Below are 22,979 nucleotides of genomic sequence, written 5' to 3' on the forward strand. Positions count from 1 at the left end.
TGCTATTGCAGTTCTGCTATTGCAGTAGATGTACCCTTGTTAAATAACTGTGAAAATGGGGAGTGCCTCAAGGGGTGGAATACAACTGACGAGAGCTCTTTGCTAAGAAACTGATAGTAAATTACTGTACCCGTAGTTATATATTTATACTCAAGGTAGCACAGGGGAAGATTATTTCTCCATTTTTCAACTGTAGTTGTACAAACTGGATACGACTGCTTTGTTTCAAAATGACACACAGTCTGAAATATTCGCCTCTGGATAATATTGTTTGGGAAGGAAAGGTACAAGACAAAATCTAATCTAAAAAAAAAAAAAAGATCCAGCATTAGCTAAACTTCATTAGCAAATCAGAGTTTAACATCGATAGTGATGTAGCTGAGTTGTGTTATGTGGAAGTAAAGCCCTAGAGGAAGGAAAAGGCTCACCGGCAAATTCCCTGAGCACAGTCACATCACATTCCATCAGCGAGTGGTGCTGGAGACAATTAGTTCTACCGTCTGAGGATAAAGCCCAGAGTTCCAGGCAGGAATCTATCACCGAAGAAATAATCTGAGACCTACCAGACATCTTTACACATAAAGGATTCTGCACAGGAATCCATCCCTCACAAGACATAGGCTGGAGGAACCCAACAGAGTTTGATACGTTACAGGGTCCCAACATCTCGGGTACGAAACATTGCCCTGGCAGGTAGGCCGAGACTAAACTAAGTTTATATTACACATGAGGGATCCCCTTAAGGAAGCAGACCCACAAGAGATGAGCTGAGGTCTGTTTGAATTTATATGTTATGGGGTCCAAGGCAGGAATTGAATGTATGCTGTAACCACATCTGAATAGCCTGCTTTTTTGGATGCCAGATGCTTATACCTAGGGGCCCATTCACCTGAAGAGTCACTCTGCTGCTCTCCTTTCCAGCTGCTTTGTCTCCGTTCTCTGTGACCCGGCGAATTGGCCACCCGTACCAGAACCGGACACCTCCTAAGAGGAAAAAGCCTCGGACTTCGTTCAGCCGAGTGCAGATCTGTGAACTGGAGAAGCGCTTCCACCGACAGAAATACCTGGCTTCTGCCGAGAGGGCCACCCTGGCCAAGGCTCTCAAGATGACCGATGCTCAGGTCAAGACCTGGTTCCAGAACCGTCGGACCAAATGGAGGTAAGACCCAGGTTCTGGCCTTGCTCTGGTTCAGAGGAAGTGTCGGAGGAGCAGTGACCGTGGCACTTTCTTTGAACTCGCGTTTTGATTAGCGCATGAATAAAATGGCTGCATTATGTCATACTTCAAATCCCCACAGATTGAACAGGTCTAAAGCACAGAATGTGGGTAGCCACCAGTGAGCTGTACCACAGCAGTTATGTTCCTCTGGTACAATAGTGTTTTATAAATGAGCAGGCTGGCACAGATGATCTGGAATTTAGCTACCCTGAAATGCCAGTCATTTATTAAAAAGCTAGCGTTATCTCTACAGAATGCATACTATCATACAGAGCTGCCAAGGGAAGCAATTTTTAAGAGGGAGATATTCAGCACAAGCCCTACCCTACCACCACCCCTTTATTCCCCTTCCTGCCCCAGCACAGTTTTAAAAAATAAAATGTAAGAAATTATTTCAACCGTAATCACACACACACAGCAACCAGAGCTTCTTTCCCCGTCCTCTCTTGTGCCATCCTCTATTTCTCTTCCCAAGCCTCCTATCTCTCTTCCCTTTCTCTCCAAGTGTCCCTTTCTCCTCACCATCTCTCTCCTTTCCCTCTCTTCACCTTCCCTTGTGCTTCTTGTCTCTCTTTCCTTTCCTTCCATATCTCTCTGTGTCTCTGTCCTCTCCCCTCTTCCTCATATGCATCTCTCGTCCCTCTTTTTCCCTTTTTCCCTTTGTGTCTTCCTGTGTGCCTTCTTGTCTCTCTTTTCTATCCCCTCTCCTTATCCTGTGTTCCTCCCGCTGTGTTTCTCTCTCGTCCTCTCCTGTACTCTCTGTGTTTCTCTCCCTGTCTTACTTCTCTCTCTCTCCCATCCCTTTCTGGGTGCTGCTTTACCTCTCCAGTAGACTCCCCAGCACACAGTCAGGGAGGGGGTGAGGCAGAGAGAGCTGTTGCTGTTAAGAGATCTGCTGGAGCTGCAGGGAAATGAATGGGCAGTCGGTGCTGCCCCCACCATCTCTCCCTACGGAAAGGAGGCAGGGATGGGAATACAAAGGACACCCAAAGTTCTGAGTTGCCAAGTGTTGACCCCGCCCTGCCCTCCCTCCCTCCCTCCAACTAGGAAGCTCTAGGGGGAGAGGAGGAGGGACCACCTGACACAGGGCCAATATAATACGTTGAATATTAAAACTGTCTGCTGGATTTCAGCACACGGTTTCTTAATGCAGAAGCTAAAACTGGTTTTATACCCATGCAGTAAGCCAATCGTACACTGATGCATCAGGAGTTACAATGTATTCAAAGACTCAAAAATTTGTGTAAAGAAAATGCTTAGTGTACATAAAGGCAGGATTTATGCACAAAAACCATGTTTTCTGTGCAGAAAACATGGTTTTTGTGCATAAATCAAGTTTTCTATGCATAAAATATGGCATGAACACAAAGAAAGCAATTTTTGTGCACATAAATCTTATTTTTATATGCATAAAATATGCTTTGTATGCAAAACGTTTTCTGTGCATAAAATCCCAACTACAGGTCCTGCTTTGAAGTGTCTGAAGGGCTGAAGATTAAAAAAAAAAATCAAATCAAATCAACTCCAGCTTCCGCTCATAGACTAACATTAGCCCTGGAAACTTTACTGCACCTTGGACTAGGAGTTAAGTTTCTAGCGCCAAGAAAGTGCCAGGTAAGCCAGGAGCAGCTTTCTGCACTGGGGAGTAAAGCAAATGGCACCATTAGCATGGGATTTCCCTGTGAGGGCACCAACTTAAATGCAGATTAAATGTGGGCACATTTTTTGTGCACAGAACTCTTCGCTGCATCCGGAGTAAAGTTTGCACACACACAAAAAAAATGTGCACACAACTACGAGTTAAACTGTGCACGCTACCAAATCCAACTTATTACATAGGGCCCAAAGCGAGCCTGATTTCTAAGGCATTTTAAAAACCGGGCTCACTGTGGTTTCAGTGGGAGTTTGGGCTGCCTGGGCGGGAGTGCAGACGATGGCCTGCGAAAGTGGAGGCCTCCTGCCGAATGCAGCTTTATGTTGCATGATGGATACTGCTGTATATTCACAGATAAGCATTTCTTCTGTTACACATTATAAAACATTTGTTTACTACAAGCCATAGGGAGGTTTGCAGTAGGTTTATAACCCTTTTGTTGCAGAATTCTTTCCGGTGAGGTAAGAGCTGGGTGGGGTAAGTACCCTTATGTTCCCCTCAGGCGTCTCAAGCTCTCCCAGGTCCCTGGGTTCCATGTCACAGTCTTCTGCATCTGGACTCACTTCTTAAACCATTGTTGCAGTTACACACACACACACAGCACGATACTATGCAAAGATGCATCTGTGCCGGGGAGACTTTGTAAATGATCAGCTTTCAGAAACGGGATGCCTGACAGTCACATTCAGGCAGGCGGCAGGCTCTAAACAGGGATGTGCAAACGGGTCAAAGTCAAACTCGAACCCGGAAGATTGCAGCCTGGTGTAGGGTTGGGTTGCCAACTGGCTGGTATTTGACTACCTTGGTCAGTATCCCCTACCAGAGGCTGGCCGCTGGCACAGCCTATAAACTGACTGTATGAAAATCAGTATCTTGTTGTCATGAGCAGGGCCGGATTTAGGCACAGGCAGCACAGTCATGCGCCTTGGGAACCAAATTTCCTCTGCTGCTGTCTGATTTCTGGGGGCAAAACCTCCCACCTTTGGTCCTCTGCCCTTGGGAGCCAAAATCTTGAATCTGGCCCGGATCATGAGTGGGGACCAGAATGGACCCGCTCCCGGGAGGGACTGTGGTAGTCATTGCTATAGAGGCCCAGGGACCCTCTCCTCCTCTGCACTGTTGGTAAAGGACTCACTGCTCGATTATTTCCTCTGGGATGGGGAAAGGAGGATTTGGGGGCCACCCCTTGAGCCTGATCTATGCTGAGAGGGTGAAGATGACCTTCCTCCTCCTCCTTCCACCGCCCCTGCTTCCTTGTTGCCAGTGCTTTTGTGGGGCTGGAGGGCTCGGCTTCTCCAGCAGCCTCCTCCTGCTGCTGCTAGGGGGCCAGTGGAACCTGCTCCTTCCACCCCCTTTTGTCTCCTGTTGCCACTGGGACCGGGGCTGGGCCTTGCAGCCACCTCCTGCCGTTACTGATGTGGGCCAGGGACTCCTGCTCTTCACCACCTCCCCCAGTCCTATTTTATGCCCCTGCTAGGAGTTCTGAGAGGGCTGATGGGATCCTGAGGGACTCCTTTCAGTGGTCTCTTTCTGCCACTGGGGCTGGGATCAGGTGATCTTTACTTCACATGTCTGCGGCCTCCTGCTGCTGCTCCTTAAGGGGGCTTCTTGCTTCCTTCTCCCAGAAGAACAGGAATCCCAGTACTGTCCCCTGCTGGGATGAGGAGGAGTGGGAGGAAGGAAAGAAAGCAGGTTTGGGAGAAAGGAGAGAAAGGACAGAATGGGAGAGAAGGGACAGGAATAAGGAGAGAAATAAGGAGAAAGAGAAGATAGAGAAGAGATGGGTAAGGGAGAGGAAAAAGAGTATGAGGCAGGGAGAGAGGAGAGACTAACAGCAGGAGGAGAGAAGAACACCCACAGAATCGAAGGGGAGAAAGGGAGAGTGCAGGAGGAAAGGAGAGAGGGGAGAATGCCCAGAATAAAGGTGGGGAGGGACTGGTGGAATATGAAAAAGAGAAGGAAATGTAGGAGAACAGAGAGGAAAATTGTGGGGAACCATGAAGTGAAAAGTTGATGATGGAAGGACACAGAAGAGGGCGATGAAGAGAAGCGGCATGAAGGAAAAGTAGGTGCCCAACAACAGAGGGGAAAGAGAGACTGAAAAGTGAGAAGTAACACAAAATGAAAGGTAATGGAAAGCAGAATTATGAAGAGTCAGAAGACCCACAAGAACAGAGACAAAGAACAAAAACAGACAGTAAAGGTTGAAGAGAGATTTTATTTTCAATTTATGTTTTGGAGTATCCAACCTGAATGTTTTAAATGGTTATATACTGTGAGGATAAATTTCAAACAACTGCGTGCAATGGGATATACACGCCTATATGGTCGCGTGCAGATTTATGATAGAATTTTATAATCTGCACAAAGCAGCTATGAGTGTGTTATAAAATATACACATATATAGGCTTATGCACGAACACATTCATTGCACCAAAAATGAGTATTTCAGTGCATTGAACCCATCTATCTATCTATTTTAAAAATATTTGTGCATATATTTTACATATAAAAATAAAGTAGGACTTACATAAATCGGGATTTTTTGCCATTAAGTCAGTATATTTTAATATATACAGGCACAACTGTAGTTACCGGTTTTACTAATTATTTCACCAGTTTGCCCAGTCCTTCTCCAGCTCATCAAGACCCTCCTGGTTCTTCAGCCTGAACTCCCCACAGTTCGCCTAGACCTCCCACCCAACCAACAGTACACAATAAACACGTTTAATATCACTTACGCAAGACAATTATCAGATCTAAAACTGTAAGTTGCCAAATCTACGCGCGTCTTTCAAAATAGCAACTTATGTGTTTAAATGTTGACTTTGCCTCAGAACACCTCTAGACCGCTCCCTTTTGCATGCAAAAGTAGAAATATGCACATATGTTTGATATACATAACTAGATGCTATTTACGTACATATTTGCTTATTTTTATGTGCATTACTCTGAAAATTCACCTCAGTGTTTCTATTTATGGCACTTTTTTCCTAAAAAAAATGTATTTTCTTTGTCTGTCTTATGCACATTATCTCCTGAACTATTCAGTCTAAACTACCAAAATTTCAGGCTAGAAAGAGCAATATAAAAGTTAGAAACCAGAATAATATTTTCCCAAACTTAGGGATGTAGCCAAAATTTTGAAAAAAATATCACTTTTTCCTTTGTACACATTATCTCCCGAACCATTCAACCTACAGCAACCACATTTTCAGGGATAGGTAGATGTGTATAAACATATGTAAGGGTGTCAACAAAGGGGTTGTTTTTTTTTTTACTGTTGACCAGTGTCTCCAAACTCTAGGGTTGGCAATTGGCTCAAATTTTCAGTACAGGTTGCTCAAATTTTAGTTTTACTCCATTGAATGCTGGTATTTGTAGTCTTGCTTTTCATAAAGAAGTCCAAACTACAAGTCCCTGCATGCAGTGGGATAAAACCAGGACTGGATCAACTTGTCCTGAAAATCTGGGCAGCCATGCTAAAGACACTGGTAGATGAGGTCAGAGAGAGTAGGAGAGAGGGATGTTTTTGACACTCCCCACTCGGAAGTATGTTTTCGGAATGAGTGGTTTAACAAACCTTTTGGCACAGAGTTCAGTTCAGTTGCTTCCTTCCTGCCTCCTGTCCTGAGATGGAGACTGATGGATCCAAGGGTGGGGTTCCCAGACCCTTAGGATTAGGGAGATTTGATTTGAGGTCCAAGAGTGGACTTCTGAGATATTCCACGGAACAAGAGAAGTGGTCTCAAGGAAGAGAGCAGTCAGATCCGTACTCTGAGAGCCCAATCTAATAGGTTATGTGTTAAAACTGGTCACATAAAAAGATGATTTATGCACAGAAAAAGGGTTTTCTGGGCAAATACATTTTGTACACAGAAATCATATTTTATGCACAGAAAATATGAATAATGTGCATGCCTGTGCAGAAAAAAAACACATTTTGTTGGAAGGGATATTGTTGGGGGATGGGGATGGGGATGGGGAGATGCGGTTTGGAATATTATGTTCAATTTTTTTCCCATGTATTACTGGATATTGAATTTTTGAAGAAATATGATTCTCATCGCTGTTCATTGTAAAATTCTATGAAAGATATTGTATTAAAAAGCACACATTTTGTGTGGATAAATCATATTTTATATGGGCATCCTATGCTCAGGATTTACCTGCAGAAAGTATGATTTGTTTTCATGCATAAAATATGATTTAAGCACAACACAATGAAATGTTTTCTGCACAAAAAAAAACATTTTGTGTGAGTATAAATCATATTTTATGCACAGAAAACACAATTTGTGCAGAAATCATTTTTCTGCACATAAATCCCGAGTCCATATCCCTTGCATTACCAACTCCAGGTTCAGCCCTATAGACTAACACTGGCCCCAGGAACTTGACTCCACCTCTAACCAGGAGTTACATTTTGAGCATTAATAAAACATGGGTTAAGCCTATGTACTTCTCTGTTTTGGAAGGACTAGAGCTAATGCCTTCATTAGATTCAGATTTCCATGCAAGGGCACTAACCAAACCATTAACCAATATGCATAGTTTTATGCATACATTTTTAGTGCACAAAACTCCTTGTTGCATCGGAAGCAAAGTAGGTGAACAAAAAATGTACGTACAATTGCGGATAAAGCTGTGCACTCTGCTGAGCACAGCTTATTACATTAGGCCCTGAGAGAAATGTCTTCATTGTTTTGGAGAAAGATTTTCTTTGTAGGGAGTCAGAAGGAAAGCTGCCTTGAAAGAAGGTCTCACAGAGAAGTTGTGTACCAGAAATTTATTTTTCCTGGGAATTTCAATGTTTATAACAAAAACATTAACGGAAAAATGACTTTGTTATTTATACACAGGAGAAAAATCAGTGGAAAGGTCATTTTTTCACTGATTTTTTTTGTTATAAACATTGAAATTCCCAGGAAAAATAAAATAAAAACTGAAAACGAAGGTCCCCACTCATGTATAACAATCAGTTGGTCAAGGGAATTCTTTATTTCAGAGTTGTCCCTTGATGGTCAGACAATGGGTGTTAACTGAGGAGAAATGATATGGATGCTTTGGGACAGGTGGCTGTCCACACCATTGATGAATGTCTCTCAGTTCCAGCCCTAGAGACCCCCAGGGAGGTGTAGTTTTCAGAGTAACCAAAATATTAGTGCAATTCCATTTTTGGAGGACTCCCGGAATGCAGGGGCACCCAGTTTCCTTGGGGCCACTCACCTGTCTTGACCTCTATTTCTTTCCACTTTCTATATGCAGAGAGGTCTCCCAAGCCACCGGGGTGCCAGGATCTGTCCCATCAGGTAGGAAGATACGCCTCCGAGGCCCCAAGAGCACAGAGGTAGAGGCCCACTCTCACTCTTTTCGCTCTCTCACCCTTGGTGAAGTCCTTAATCTCTGAGTGAGGATGCTTTCCTTTGGAATAACCGGCAGGGCAACTCCAATGGTTTTCAAAATAAACATTTACTGCAACCAAAAATAAACTTGGACAGTCCATTTGGAAAAATACAATTCAATGTCCATGAATCTTTCACACATTAACACAAAAGTCTTCAGTGCCTGCTATCAAATTGATGTTCTCTGAGCCAGGGACTTTTGGAAAATCCACACTCCGAAATGAGTGAAAGTGGGCTCCTGGCAAAGAAATCTGGTCTCAGTCTCTCCAGAGGTAATCAATGCTCCCAATTCTCCCAAAACACAAACTCCTCTCTAAAACTTCTCTTCTCTAGGGCCTCTGCTCTACCCTTCAGAGGGTAGAAGGGTAGAGCAGCACCCTGTCCCATATCCCCTCAGGCAGGGGGCGTCCTTCTTGAAGGAACACCAGTCCACAACAAAAATTCTCCTCAAGACTTAACACTCTCTTTCCTCAATAGCATGGGTCAGGGATGCCTGCTAAAAATGGTCCTTTCAACAGTACTCCTCTGTCAACACTGCCACCACTCTCTCCAAATCAAGATTACCAATCCACATTCTCAACCCCAATATATAGGGCAAGGCTGAGCAATTGTAAGCCTTGAGAGAAGGAAACTTTTAGCGGCGATCTCTTAGTGTGAGCCAAAAGACTAAATTTATTAGCAAGGGATCGGAGCATTCCTTACATAAGACACATGACATACGGGGTCAGACCAAAGGACCATCAAGCTCAGCATCCTGTCTCCGACAGTGACTAATCCAGGTCACAACTCCAGCAGGTTCCTAAAGAATAGATCCAATCCTTCCTGCTCATAATCACGGATAAGCGATGGCTCTCCCAAGTCTACATGGCTAATAATGGTTTATGGACTTTTTCTCCAGGAACTTATCTAAACCCTTTTTATATGAAGCTATGCTAATTATTTTCACCACATCCTCTGGCAACAAATTTCACGGTTTAATTGTGCACTGAGTGTAAAAATCCTTTCTCCAATTTGCTTTTAATGTGCTATTAGCTTCATGGAGTTTCCCCTAGTTCTATTACAGTTTGAAAGGGTAAATAATTTTCCCTGTTTGTTTACCCATTCCACCCACTCAAAGTTTATAGACCTCTTTCATATCTTCCCTCAGTCATCTCTTCTCCTGACCACTCTTCAGCCTTTCCTCATAGGGGAGCCATTCCATCTTCTTTATCATTTTAGTTGCCCTTCTCTGTACTTTTTCTATTTCTGCTTTTTTGAGATAAGTCAACTAGAAACTGCACACAATACTCACGGTACAATCACGCCATGGATTATGGCATTATGCTATCCTTTGTTTTATTTTCTATTTCTTTCCTAATATTAACTAACATTCTATTTGCTTTTTTGCCACAGCTATGTACTGGGCCAAGGATTTCAAAGTATTCTCCATAATGATTCCAAATCCTTTTCCTGGGTGAGTGACTCCTAAAATGAAACCCAGCATCGTGTATCTATAGTTTGGATTATTTTTCCTTTATATGCATCACTTTGCATTTGTGCACATTAAATTCCATCTGACATTTAGATCACCAGTCCCAGAGTCTTGCAAGGTCCTCTTGCAGTTCCTCACAATTGGCTGATGTAACGATTGTGAATGATTTTGTGTCATCTGCAAATTTGACCCTCTTATTCATCAGTCCCTTTTCCAAATAATTTATAAATATTTTAAAAAGCACTTGTCCTAATAAAGATTTCTATGATACATCACTATCTATCTTTCTCCATTGAGAGAAATGACCATTCAGCCCCATTCTTTGTTTTGTGTCCTTTAGCCGTTACTAGTCCATAATAGGATATTGCTTCCTATCCTATGACTTTTCAACTTCCTGATGAATCTCTCATGAAATACTTTGTCAAACACCTTGAAAATCCAGATCAACCAACACAGTGTTGTCCACATATTTGTTAACCCCTTTAAAAAAATCTAACAGATTTTTTTAAGGCAAGACTTCCCTTTGGTGAATCCATGTTGGCTCTGTCCCATTGGTCTGTGTCTATCCAGATTGTCAGTAGTTTTATTCTTCAGAATAGCTTCTACCATTTTGCCCAGCACCAGTGTCAGGCTCACCGGACTGTAGCTTCCCAGTTCATCCCTAGAGCTCTTTTTAAAATGGGTGTTACATAGGCCCACTTCCAGTTTCTCAACTACCATAGGTGATTTGAATAAGAAGCTGAAGAATACTTGTTTACAGTTTTATTCTTGAGTTATTTCAAAACTCTGGGGTATATACCATCTGGGCCCAGTGATTTGTTATTCTTTTGTTTGTCAACTTTTATATTATATTTTCCTAATTCATTATTATTTGATTCAATTCCACTGAATCAATACTATCAAAGAATGTTTATAGCATAGGTATCTCCCCAACACCCTCCTGAGAATAGATCAAAGCAAAAATTAATTTATAGATTAATTTTCAAAAGTTGCATGCATAAAAATTAGCAGTCACTTAAATCACCACAGTAACCTTAGAATGTTTTCACAGTTGGACCGTTGGCAAACATGTAATGAATTGTAGAAGGTATCAATAAGTCCAGTGTTTAATTATTTTTTATACTCAACGAACCTCTGAAATTATGACCTTCATAATAGGCTTCATCGTAAAGTTTTTTACAATTCACTTTCAAACTCAGCCTTATATTTAATCATTGGTCATTAAAAGTTCATTTTTTTCAAGTTGTTTAGAAATTGTGCCACATCCCCTTATTGTGCAAATACACTGTGATCCACTTATTGTGCAAATACACTATGATCCATATATATTCTGACTTTTCTTCACCCCATTACTTATCTGAAAACTGTTTAACTGATGAAAGGCTTCCGCTCCAAGATAGCTGAAAACAGGATGCTGGGCTTGATGGACCCCTAGTTTGACCCAGTATGGCAATTTCTTATGTTCTTAGATTCCATGTTAGGAGTTACCAACCAGGAAAAAGATCTAAGCATCATAGTGGATAATACATTGAAATCATAAGCTCAGTGTGTTGCAGCAGTCAAAAAAGTAAACAAAATTTTAGGAATTATTAGAAGGAAATGGTGAATAAAACAGAGAATGTCATAATGCTTCTCTACTGCTCAATGATGAAACTGACCTTGAATACTGTGCGCAGTTCTGGTCGCCACATCTCAAAAAAAGATATAGTTAGGCTGGAGATGGTACAGAGAAGGGCGACCAAAATGATGAAGGGAATGGAATGGCTTAGCTATGAAGAGGTTAGGTGTTAAGACTCCCGGCCGCGGCAACCCAAGGTCAGGCCCCCTTACCTGCTCCAGCAGGCACTCGGCTCCGGCCCTCTCTCGACACAGGGCTGCCAGGCCCTGAACCCCGCAGCGGCGGCCTGCCCACGTGGCACAGGACGCCGCCAACTCGGCCTCAGTGTCTGCCTCCCTAGGCACGTGTGCGCACCTCTCCCCTCCTTTTAAAGGGCCCGCTACGGGAAACTTCACCGTGACCCTGGAGGATGACGTCACTGCGCCCAGGTATTTAAACCTGGCTCAGACCTCTGCATTTCATTTCAGCAACAGGTCTTACTCAGCCTTGAGTGTGTTGTTGCTACGTTCTGATCCTGTCTTCCAGTTTGCCTTCCTGATCCTGCGTTCCATTTGCCTTCCGGATTCTGCATTCTAGATTGCCTTCCTGATGCCTTCCTGATTCTGCCTTCCAGCCTCACCTTCCTGATCCTGTGTTCCTGTCTCGGCTCCGTTCCTGCTCCTGCCTTCGGACTGACTCCCCGGTTTTGACTCCTGCCTGGTACATCGTCCTGCTTGTTTGCTGCCTGTCCTGACCTCCGGCCTGCCTCATCATCCTGCCTGTTAGCCGCCTGCCTCGACCCGGTCTGCCTGACACCGCCTTGCCCTCTTCCTGGACTCTTCTACACGAGAGACCCGCACCTAAGTCCTGCCGGCCCCGGCACCCAAGGGCTCAACCTGAGGGAACGTGGGCTGGTAAAGGTGAAGTTCCAGTTGGTTCTTCTCCACCTTGTACCACCCCCCAACGATGAGGACCACTGGGGTCCTTCCCTCAGTGGTCGTACCAACCTTGTCTCAGCTCAAGGATCCACATATGCAACAGGCTGCAGAGGCCATGGACCCGGCGGACCTGAGTTGTCTTCAAGCCATCCCTGGACTGGCTCAGCGGCTCCAGCAACAGCAAGAGTGCCTGGATGTCCGGGCAGCCACAGTGGAATGTCTAGCCAATCGACTGGACTCAGCACCGATGCCCGGCGCCTCTCCACCTGTGCCCGTGGCGGCACCTGTTCACACCACACCTCTCCACCTTCCAGCACCTCCCCGCTACACTGGAGACCCGAAGCAGTGCCACGGCTTCCTGAACCATTGCTTCATGCATTTTTCCTTGCAACCGGCACAGTTTACCAGTGACCAGGTCAAGACCACCTTTATTCTGTCACTGCTCGATGGCAAGGCTCAAGCTTGGGCCTTCCCCTTGTGGGAACGCGGGGATTCCCTACTTGCTGACCTTCGGAGCTAAGATGGCGTGAGGACAGTCTTCGCAGCATTTTTCTAGAGGGCCTGGCCTCGAGAATCAAGGACGAACTGGCCGCCCGGGAGCTTCCGGAGGACTTAGAGGCTCTCATCGACCTTACCGGGTGAATCGGCCGCCACCTCCAATAGCGCCTACGGGAACTGAAGCCTGGCCGTAAGGCCATTCCCCTAGTGCCATCCTTCTCCCATCCCTTGGCTCCACCTCTTTTTTTTTTATTGTTTATTTTGTTCGGGTACTTGCCCGTACAGGTATACATTAACATCAAATCAGAACAGAAACAGCAAAATATTCATATATCAACGCATATACACATATGCAAGCCATATCTCAAGAGTCAGATGTGTTTGGCTCCACCTCTTACTCCTGAGCCAGCTCAGACTCGGGGAGAGGAACCCATGCAGGTTGGTCGCAGTCACCTCACTCCAGAGGAAAACAACGGTGCCGGACCTTAGGCTTATGTCTCTACTGTGCCGGCAAGGGTCACATGCTGGTCCAGTGCCCAGAGAGGCCAGGAAACTCCAGAGCCTAGGTGTCACAGGGGAGATGACCCTAGGCAGCATAAACCCTGCTCCCCAATGAACCACCCCAGTAACTTTTGTCTACCCAGAGGGCTAATTTTCCACGCTGGCCTTCATCGACTCCGGAGCTGGAGGGAACTTTATCCTTTCGGACCTAGTCAAACAACTCAATCTTCCCGTCATCCCCAGGACACCACCGCTAGTGATCTCCTCCATCCGAGGGGACCAGTTACTGGGCCGGGTTACCCATGTCACCGCCCCAGTGAGGCTTCATACTGGGATTCTCCATGAGGAGGAGATACATCCGGTGTTACTGAGACTCCTGTGGCTTCAGAGACACTCTCCCTGCATTGAATTGGGAGACGTTGTAACTGGCCTCCTGGGGGCCCAATTGCCAGATGACCTGTCTCCGCGACATACCCCAACCCAGGCTTCTGCTTGCCATGACCTCGTCGGTCCTGCCAGCTCAGTACACTGACTTCGTGGGCTTGTTCTCCAAGGAGAAGGTGGAGACACTCCCCGAGCACCGTCCATTCGACTGCACCATAGACCTCCTTCCAGACACCACGTCCCCCCCCCCAGGGGCCTGGTATACCCGCTGTCTCTCCCTGAGACTCAGGCTATGTTGCAGTACATTCAGGAGAACCTCGACAAGGGCTTCATCCGCCCGTCCACCTTGCCGGCAGGTGCTGCTTCTTCTTTGTAGCAAAGAAGGACGGCACTCTGAGACCTTGCATTGATTAGCAGGGTCTAAATGCCATCACCCGTAGAGACAGATACCCGCTTCCTCTCATTCCTGAGCTGCTGGACCGCCCCCAAGGGGCAAAGATATTCACCAAACTGGATCTCTGCGGGGCCTATAACCTGGTCCGCATCAAACGGGGACAAGTGGAAGACCACCTTCAACACACGAGATGACCACTATGAATATTTAGTAATGCCATTTGGCCTATGCAACGCCCTGGCGGACTTCAAAAACTTCATGAACAAGGTCTTTCGCGATATGCTACACACCAACGTCATAGTCTACCTGGTTGATGTCCTTATCTATTCGAAGGATTTGCCCACGCACCGCCTGGAGGTTCAATGTGTCCTGAAATGCCTGCGAGAGCACAGGCTCTTTGCCAAATTGGAAAAATGTCTTTTTGAATGGAAGTCACTCCCCTTCCTGGGGTTCATAGTTTCCACCATGGGTTTCCACATGGACCTGGAGAAGATCTCCAGTATTCGGGACTGGCCCCAGCCCTTGTGGCTCCTCATCTTACAATGCTTCCTTGGTTTCGCCAATTTCTATAGACATTTTATTCCCCAATACTCATGCCTGGTGGCACCTCTCACAGCCCTTACGAAGAAGGGAGCCGACGCAAGACACTGGCCACCTGAGGTGCTCACGGCCTTTATTTATTTATTTATTTATTTATTTAACAACTTTTAATATACCGACGTTCGTATGGCACATCACGCCGGTTTACAGGTAACTCAAATATAGGAGGAAATTACAATGAACAGGGAGCATGGGATGGGAACAGGCCAGAAAGAGGAGAGGGGAAGGGGAGACAGGAGAAGAGAGGGAAAAGATAGGTAGCATGAGATAGAAAAGAGCAACCGTTAAAGTAGATGGAACTTATTTACAGAGGTATGTATTTACAATAGAACTATTTACCATAGATTACATTCTTGACAAGATGCTCCTCCAACATTTCCTCATGGCATACCCCGGCAAACCTGGCCCTTCTAAGAGGGGGCGTAAAGGGGAGGTACTGTTAGGAGTCCCGGCCATGGCAATCCCCGGCTGGGCCCCCTTACCTGTTCTGGCAGGCACTCAGCTCCGGCCCTCTCCCTCTTGACACGGGGCGGCCAGGCTCCAAACCTCGCAGCGGCAGCCTGACCACGTGGCACAGGACGCCGCCAACTCGGCCTCAATGACTGCCTCCCTAGGTGTGCGTGCGTGCCTCTCCCTCCTTTTAAAGGGCCTGCGGCTGGAAACTTCGCCGCAACCTGGAGAATGACGTCACCACACCCGGGTATTTAAACCTGGCTCAGACCTCTGCACTTCGCCTCAGCAACAGGTCCTGCTCAGCCTTGAGTGTGTTGTTGCTTCCAGTTTGCCTTCCTGATCCTGCATTCCAGTTGTCTTCCTGATCCTGTGTTCCTGTCCCAGTTCCGTTCCTGCTCCTGCATTCGGATTGACTCCCCGGTTTTGACTCCTGCCTAGTACATCGTCCTGCTTGTTTGCTGCCTGCCTCATCCCGGTCTGCCTGACTTTGCCTTGCCCTCTTCTTGGACTCTTCTACACGAGAGACCCGCACCTAAGTCATGGCGGCCCTAGCACCCAAAGGCTCAACCTGAGGGGAACGTGGGTTGGTAAAGGTGAATTTCCAGTTGGGTGTTCTTCACCCCAACTATGAGGACCACTGGCCTTCCCTCAGTGGTGGGACCAACCTCGTCTCGGCTCAAGGGTCCACATAAGCAACATTAGGGCTGTTCAGCTTAGAGAAGAGACGGTTGAGGGGGGATATGATAGAGATCTTTAAAATTATGAGAGGTCTAGAACGGGTAAATGTGAATTGGTTATTTACTCTTTTAGATAATTCAAGGACTAGGAAGCACTCCATGAAATTAGCAAGTAGCACATTTAAAACAAAATGGAGAAAAATCTTTTTCACTCAATGCACCGTTAAGCTCTGGAATTCATTCCTAGAGGATGTATTTAAGGCATTTGGTGTAGCTGAGTTTAAAAATGCTTGGATAGAGAAGATTCCACCCCTAGAAAAAGATTATTTCCTGCCAGTACGGAAAGCACAGTTAAAACAAATACAAATGCCACAAAACGTTATGGAAAATTTAACTGATTTTCTCGAATCCTCTGAGTATGAGATTGCAGAGAGAATGATGCTGAAAATATCATTTTACAATGAAAGTGATCAGGGAATAATTATGAGAGCATATTTCAAGAAAATCAATGAAATGTTTATGGGATCTTGGATCAGAATATTTCCTGACCTTACGAAAGCAACACAAACCAAATGGAAGAATTTCCTTGCTTTGAAATCGGACGTATTGGCACTGGGAGCCTCCTATATTCTTAGGTTCCTGTGCAAATGCGTAATAAAGTATGAGAATAATAGTTATATTTTTTTTCACCCCGAACAGCTGAAAAGCTTTGTTGAAGCAACGAAAGCTTTACTACTTATAAGTAGTAAATAATGATGTCTATTAGAAATAATGCTATTTGATCTGGTCGCATGATTTCATAGTTAATACTTTTATTTATAAACTCCTCAAATTTGCAGGTACTTCGCCCCTCATAGTTTTGGGGTCTAATATGTTGTAAATGTCGGGAATTTTACAATTTGATGTAGTAATGATGCTGATATAAGATATATATTTTCCTTTTGGATCCTGACATGATGACACTGTTTCATTAACTAAATTTAATGCTTTGTAAATTGTTAAAAACCAATAAAGATTAAATTTAAAAAAATGATTGGATAAGTTCCTGCAGGATAAGTCTATTAACTGCTATTAAACAAGTTGACTTAAGGAATAGCCACTGCTTATTACTAGCTGTTCAATGTTCGGGCACTTGCTGCTGGGTACTTGTAACCTGGATTGGCCACTGTTGAAAACTGGTTGCTGGGTTTGATGGGCCCTCGGTCTGACCCAGTATGGCAACTTCTCATCTTCTTAAGTTTTAACCAGAGTGATCCCATTTTAGCACTTGAAAATTTGCAGGGCCCCAGAGGATTTCCAAACCAAATTACCACGGGTGTGGTCCCTCTCCAACAATCATTCCTTCTCAAAGGCCCTGCACGACAGCTGATCCTCTCTCACCCTGCACCCTCTCTAGAGCACCTCCTTCTAACCCTCTTCCCTCCAGCTGACTTCTTCTCCATGGCCCTCACTTCCTCAGCCCATACCTTCTCTCTCAACCCCTCTTCATTTTCTGTTCTCCAGCTGATTCTGTCTCACCTTCTCCCTCTCACCCCATCTCTGATTCCCTCCTCTCTCATTCCCATCCCCTCTATATCACCTACCAGCCTCACCTTCTCCCTTCTTACATCCCCCCCCAGCTGATCCCCTTATCCCCTTTAATTTCTCTTACATCCCCCAGGTGATCTGTCATTCCCACCCCCCCCCCACCTCACCCTCCACAGTCAAACCCTCAAACTCCTCCTGCATCTCATCCCTCCCTTCAGATGGCTTCTCCTCCAAACATCCTCCTAGTCCAGGCTCAGTGGCAATATTTTCCTTTGGGCGCTGGGCCAAAAGTGGATGAGAACTGCTGGGAAGGGAGGGCAGCATAATGACAGGGGCAATATTTTTTCTCTTGGGTAGGTTTAGTAGTGGGTGAGAAGAGAAAAGAAGTGAAAATCTCCACTGACCTATATTATATACTCGGTCCGCCTCTCCCCTCGTGGCTGGTTCCAAGCTTGGTGATGATCCTCAGGCGTCAGCAACATTAGTAATGAAAGTCAGCACGGGGCCCTGCAGTGGTCTGATCCCTGCTCGTGCCGGGCTTCCTTTTACCACAGAAACTCATGCAAAGGCAGTGACGTTGCAGGGCCTATTATGAGTGTCTGCTGGCTCACAGGTCCCACGCCGACTTCCACACACTATGGATGCTGCTACTGCTGACTCCTGAAGAGCGCTGCTATTTGAAGCACTTGTGACCCCCCCCCCCCCAGCTAAAGGTTTTGTGACACCATTCGGGGTCCCAACCCACAGTTTGGGAAGCTCTAACTTACACTGATCAATTTTTTTTGGAAGACATGTCTCTTTAAGTGCATCATAGCTCTTCCCTGCTGGCTGTAATCAGGTTGCTGTTAGTCGAGACAGGGTGGACATGAAGCTGCTTGCTTCTGAGGTGAGACGATTCAGGGATGGGTCTTTAGTGAGGGAAACTTCCTAACTTTTTTGTGCACGTGATACTGGATAGGATCCACCAATGCTGGGAATGGTTTGTTAGCGAGAGAAAAACTCCCTCACTCAGATGTCCTGTCATGAATGGGTATTGTGACAAGGGAGGTAGAGAAAGTGTAGAACAAAAGGGAGAAATAGTGGCCTTTATACGACACTTGCAATTGGAATTTGGGGGTTAGGGAGAAAGAGCCAAGGAAATAACAACACTCACATAAAACCTTGCTTTTCATCTTGAATAAACAGGCAACATCTGCCTCTGCATGCCAGCTCTAAACAAGGCCAGCAAGGAGAAGGAGGAAGAGAGAGAATTGCAGACACCACTGGATTGTAGGAAGTTATTGAAATATCTAATAATCCTCAATTTTAATGCTCAGGTGGCACATGGAAGCAATGCTTAACGAACACCTAATGAGGGAATGCATCTGAGTGGATTACTCTAACAGAATTAGCTGTGAGTGTAGGTGCACTGAATGATGTGGGCCCTTAATGAGGCTTGTCAGTTTTATAGGAACAATCGATGACTCTGTGGAAATAAATTGTGTAGAGCAGTCAAAACTCCTACCAGTCTCATCTAGTGTGACCCCTGCTGGGGGCGGCTAGCACTGCAGGAACTGTGTGCCTCCTACAGTTCCTCCCGAACCTTTGGCAACGCCGGCTCCAGCAGCTGGACGCCTACATAGTTTGTACAATTACTCGGACCCCAGTATTCTGCAGATGAGCTCAACTGATATGAAGGCAGATAATTTGACACAGGCACTAATGTGTCTTATAACTCATTCGGGCACCAGATCTTTAAAAAAAAAAATAAAAATTGCGTTACTCGCAGGGCAGAGGAGAGTAGCTTTCCCAGAGTTTCTGTCTTCTAGAGTTCAGCATTAAGTCAGCATGCAACAGTGACATTGCACAACTTCAGGAACCCTACAAGGCGCAATCCTGCTTTTCTTTCTCTCTCTTTTTTTTATTTTGTGTGTTCACAAGATATGATATTCACTTCAATAAAGAGATTTTTTTTAGTGCATCCATATGGTCGTTAGAGTGGAAGAGTCACCCAAATTTCTTCTCCATTGCTTAATATCTCTTTCTGACTCCTTCCTCCAGTCATCTCTTTACCCATGTCTGACCTTTTTATTTTACTCCAGCCCTCTTCCTCCCTTTATTGCTCCACTTCCTCCCTACGTCTTCCTCTACCCTCTTTCTCTAGCCATCCCTTCCCTCTTTCTTTAATCATTTCTCAGGAAACCACTATTTTCACCATCACCTTCTTTCCGACTTTATCTCTGTCTCCGATTCTCCACCGTTCTCCTCTTCCTATAATCAGTTCCCTCCTCTCTCTCTCTCTCCCACCTATGAAAACCTAACAGCAGAACTAACACCTCTTAGCTCCTGAACCTCAGATAAATTTATTGGCATGACAGTTTTACATGTATTACCAAAATAATGTGCAGAATGATTAAGATAAAAGGGTAAGAAAAAAAAATAGCACCTGCTTTTATCGGTTGCAGTGTTAGCAGGCCGGGGTGAGTGTAGGGACAAGTGGGGGTAGTACAGAAGGTGCTGTGCGCTAGCGTCCTGACCTTGCTTTTTTCTTTCTCTCTGTATGCGGCAGGAGGCAGACGGCAGAGGAACGGGAAGCGGAGCGGCAGCAGGCCAACCGACTCATGATCCACTTACAGCAGGAAGCCTTTCAGAAGAGCCTGAGCCAGCCGCTGCAGCAGGACCCACTCTGCATGCACAACTCCTCCCTCTATGCCCTGCAAAACCTCCAGCCCTGGGCTGACGATAACAAGGTCACCAACGTCTCCAGCGTAGCCACCATTGTTTGATGAAGAACAGGACGGCGCGCAGGTACAATAATCACAGCAGGGACTGTAACGATTTCCTGGCATGGGAGCTGGCAGTCAGATCCTCATCCCCTCAGCCTCACCGTATAGAGGCACCAAAGGAGCCAGGAACTAAATGCTTATTTAAATAAAATATAAAAGACAGACTTAAATGAACTGAAAACATTTCTGATGCTGTCTGGCAAGATTGCAAGCCCTTCTGTCTTACGTCAATCAGAGAGACAAGTTGATGAGATACTCCCCCGTGAACTCCTTTTGGGATGCCCTGATTTGCCCGGGAATGAGATGAGCAGTGCCTGCTGTCTGCTGTGCTCAGGGTAGGGGGCACTGCTCATTTTGTCCAGTTATTTTCTTCAATACAAAATCTTCATTGGATTCCTGGAGAAGAGTGGAAGCTGCCCCACCGCCTCAAGGGCAAATCCGATCATGTTGTAAGTCTGTATTATCAGTGGCTTGGGAACAATCCAAGGGACTGGACTGGCGCTGCCATCCCAAATGCAAACTCTCAGCCTTCCAGTTAGGCCACCCCATTCCTCTCTTATGGTGGCTGAAGCTTGTAATTTATTACTTAACTTGTATTGCCAATAAAGGATAAAAGTGTAAGAATGGGGAGCAGAGTGTGCATGATTACAGTCGCTGCCTTTCTGAGTGGAAGGAGTGTGTTGGAGAGAATGAAGCTCTGCCTTTTGGTAGTACAGTTAAAGAAGATGATCTTTTTTTTTTTAATTTTTCATCACAAAACTATCTTTTGAAAACAAAAAAATTCCACCTTTTATTTTTTTTTTAATCTATAGTAATATTTCTGGAATGGAATGTCAACTTTGGACCTGCTATCCAATGGACATCAGATTTAAGTCTGATTTAACATAAACGCATTCCAAATTTAATCTCTAACCTACTCAGGCAACTTTGGATTCACTGTCACTTGGAGATCTTTAATACAGTGTGGCCACTATCATGTGTGATCTTGGCTCATATTTGTAAAAGAGAACCCTCCTGCTCAAACTTCAAGGTGACAAAAGTGCATGTTAAAGGGAACTAATATGGCTAAAATGTAATAAGGTGCATATGTTACTGTAGTGCCTCGATGCTTAAGTGCCACTGCCTAAGGGATTGCAATATTTGGCAGCAGACGCACAGTGCTTAGGGGTGCAACATGCAGGTTACAACTGACAGAGCCACATTTGTTTGAGGAGCAGGATGTTGTGTTGGTTTGCTGATTATTTCCATCCGGGTCGCAGCACCAACTTGTGCTCTGATGCAACAGGTTCAGAGTCCAGTAGCAAAGACACTGCTCTGTGATACTTAAGAAACGTTGTTCTGGTGCAGCTTTTCCGAGTATCTCTTGTTACTGAACCTATTACATCACAAAAGAATGCAGTAGCACGAACACACCCTGCCCACCGCCATTAGCAGATAAATCTCCAAAATGAAGCTATTCTAGGCAAAACCAGATTAGAAATGTAAAATAAATAAAATGGAAATGAAAAACTCATTACAATTGACTCTGCCTGGAGCGTGCTCCTCGGGCGCCCTGGACAGCAATCACAAAAGAATGGAGTGTTAACCCCTCGTAGAAAGGATGGCACTTCCTTTGTTGTGTCAGCACCCTAACTAAAGTCCTATTTTCAAAAGGGTTCCAGCTAGATCCCTTGCTTACACATTTTCCACTGCAGAGGGGCTAAATATAGCTTTCTACTCTCACCAGGTGGCTGTATTATGCTGGCTCAAATTTGGGGGCATCTTGAGGAAATCCAGCATCAACCGGCTATGTCCTTGTCTGCAGGGATAGTGGATCAATCTAGAAAACTATTAGGGCTGCATCCATAAAGCTTTCGGTTTGGTTCATTTTGTTTTGTTCTCCCCACCCTCCCCCCCTTTTTTTGTCAGTTTTTTTTTATTTTTTCATTTATTGTGCACTATTTTGCTTTAGTGATCACTATTTGAGTTGTAATAGAGCACACCTAGAACAATTTACTTACTTTTCGTGTGCTCCGCCCCGAATGTCGGAAGACAAGGGAAACAAATACGCGCAAATAAATAGCGTGCAAACAATTTTTAAAAAAATAACATTTCATGATTTTTTTTTATTGTTTGTTTAGAAACAACATGAAATGAAATAGGCAATGTTGTTAAAAACGAAAGCACATCCCTATCAGCTATATTATCGCCAGCTACTTTGCAATTGAAAATCTGCTTTAATCCAACCTGCAATAATATTGCCAATTAGATATCTGTCTTTAATAACCATATGACCAAACTGTATGTATGAAACATATATGACAAACATATGAGCTTAAACAGAGCATCAATCGCTTCATGCTTGAGATACTTCAGAGAACTCGTGTCACGGGTATTTGTATTTCATTGTGTTTGCAGATGGGGATAAGGCTGGATTAACACCTGCACTACTGGTGTGCTTACTACAGGGGGAATCCCCAACCTCTACGGAGCCAGAAAGTGTGCATTTCTTCTGTAACAGAGGTGGCTTTAATCCAGCCCTGCTCCTAGGAGAGCTTCTGCATGAATCCGTCCAGGCCCCAATGCAGCTTCCACAGAAAAGAGATGCCGCTTTAGCGGAGAGGAGCTAGCTGCCAGCCAGCTAATAAAGAGGAGGCTCCACTGGCTTGTGGTAGAAAAGCAGGTTGTACCTTATCAATACTCTAAGGCATTTGAGGAGTAGGAGTCACTAGGCCCTGCATCCTGAGTGAGCAATGCATTGTCCATCTCTCATTTTTGACCCCATGCTCTTCTCTGTATCCCCAATTCTTCCTCCCTAAATGTAATCCTTTCCTTCTCCTGATCTTCTGTTTCCCTGAAATCCCTACCATGCCCTCTTCTCCCTAGTGTAATCCTCTCCCCTTGGGCCAGCAGAAGA

At 45.0% G+C, this 22,979-nt stretch overlaps 1 protein-coding gene across 1 annotated transcript in view; it reads left to right on the plus strand.

Annotated features, from left to right (window-relative positions):
- The window catches only part of TLX2 (T cell leukemia homeobox 2), a 64,522-nt gene extending 43,824 nt beyond the window's left edge, over positions 1 to 20,698 (plus strand). Inside the window, exons 2-3 of the mRNA XM_029584741.1 lie at positions 922 to 1,159; positions 19,867 to 20,698. Coding sequence (XP_029440601.1) covers positions 922 to 1,159; positions 19,867 to 20,083 — 455 coding nt within the window. The 3' untranslated portion in view covers positions 20,084 to 20,698. The remainder of the gene's footprint in view (positions 1 to 921; positions 1,160 to 19,866) is intronic.
- Positions 20,699 to 22,979: the final 2,281 nt, after the last annotated feature.

The sequence above is a fragment of the Rhinatrema bivittatum genome, chromosome 1 (assembly GCF_901001135.1).
Source record: "Rhinatrema bivittatum chromosome 1, aRhiBiv1.1, whole genome shotgun sequence".
In the NCBI taxonomy this organism is placed as follows: Eukaryota; Metazoa; Chordata; class Amphibia; order Gymnophiona; family Rhinatrematidae; genus Rhinatrema; species Rhinatrema bivittatum.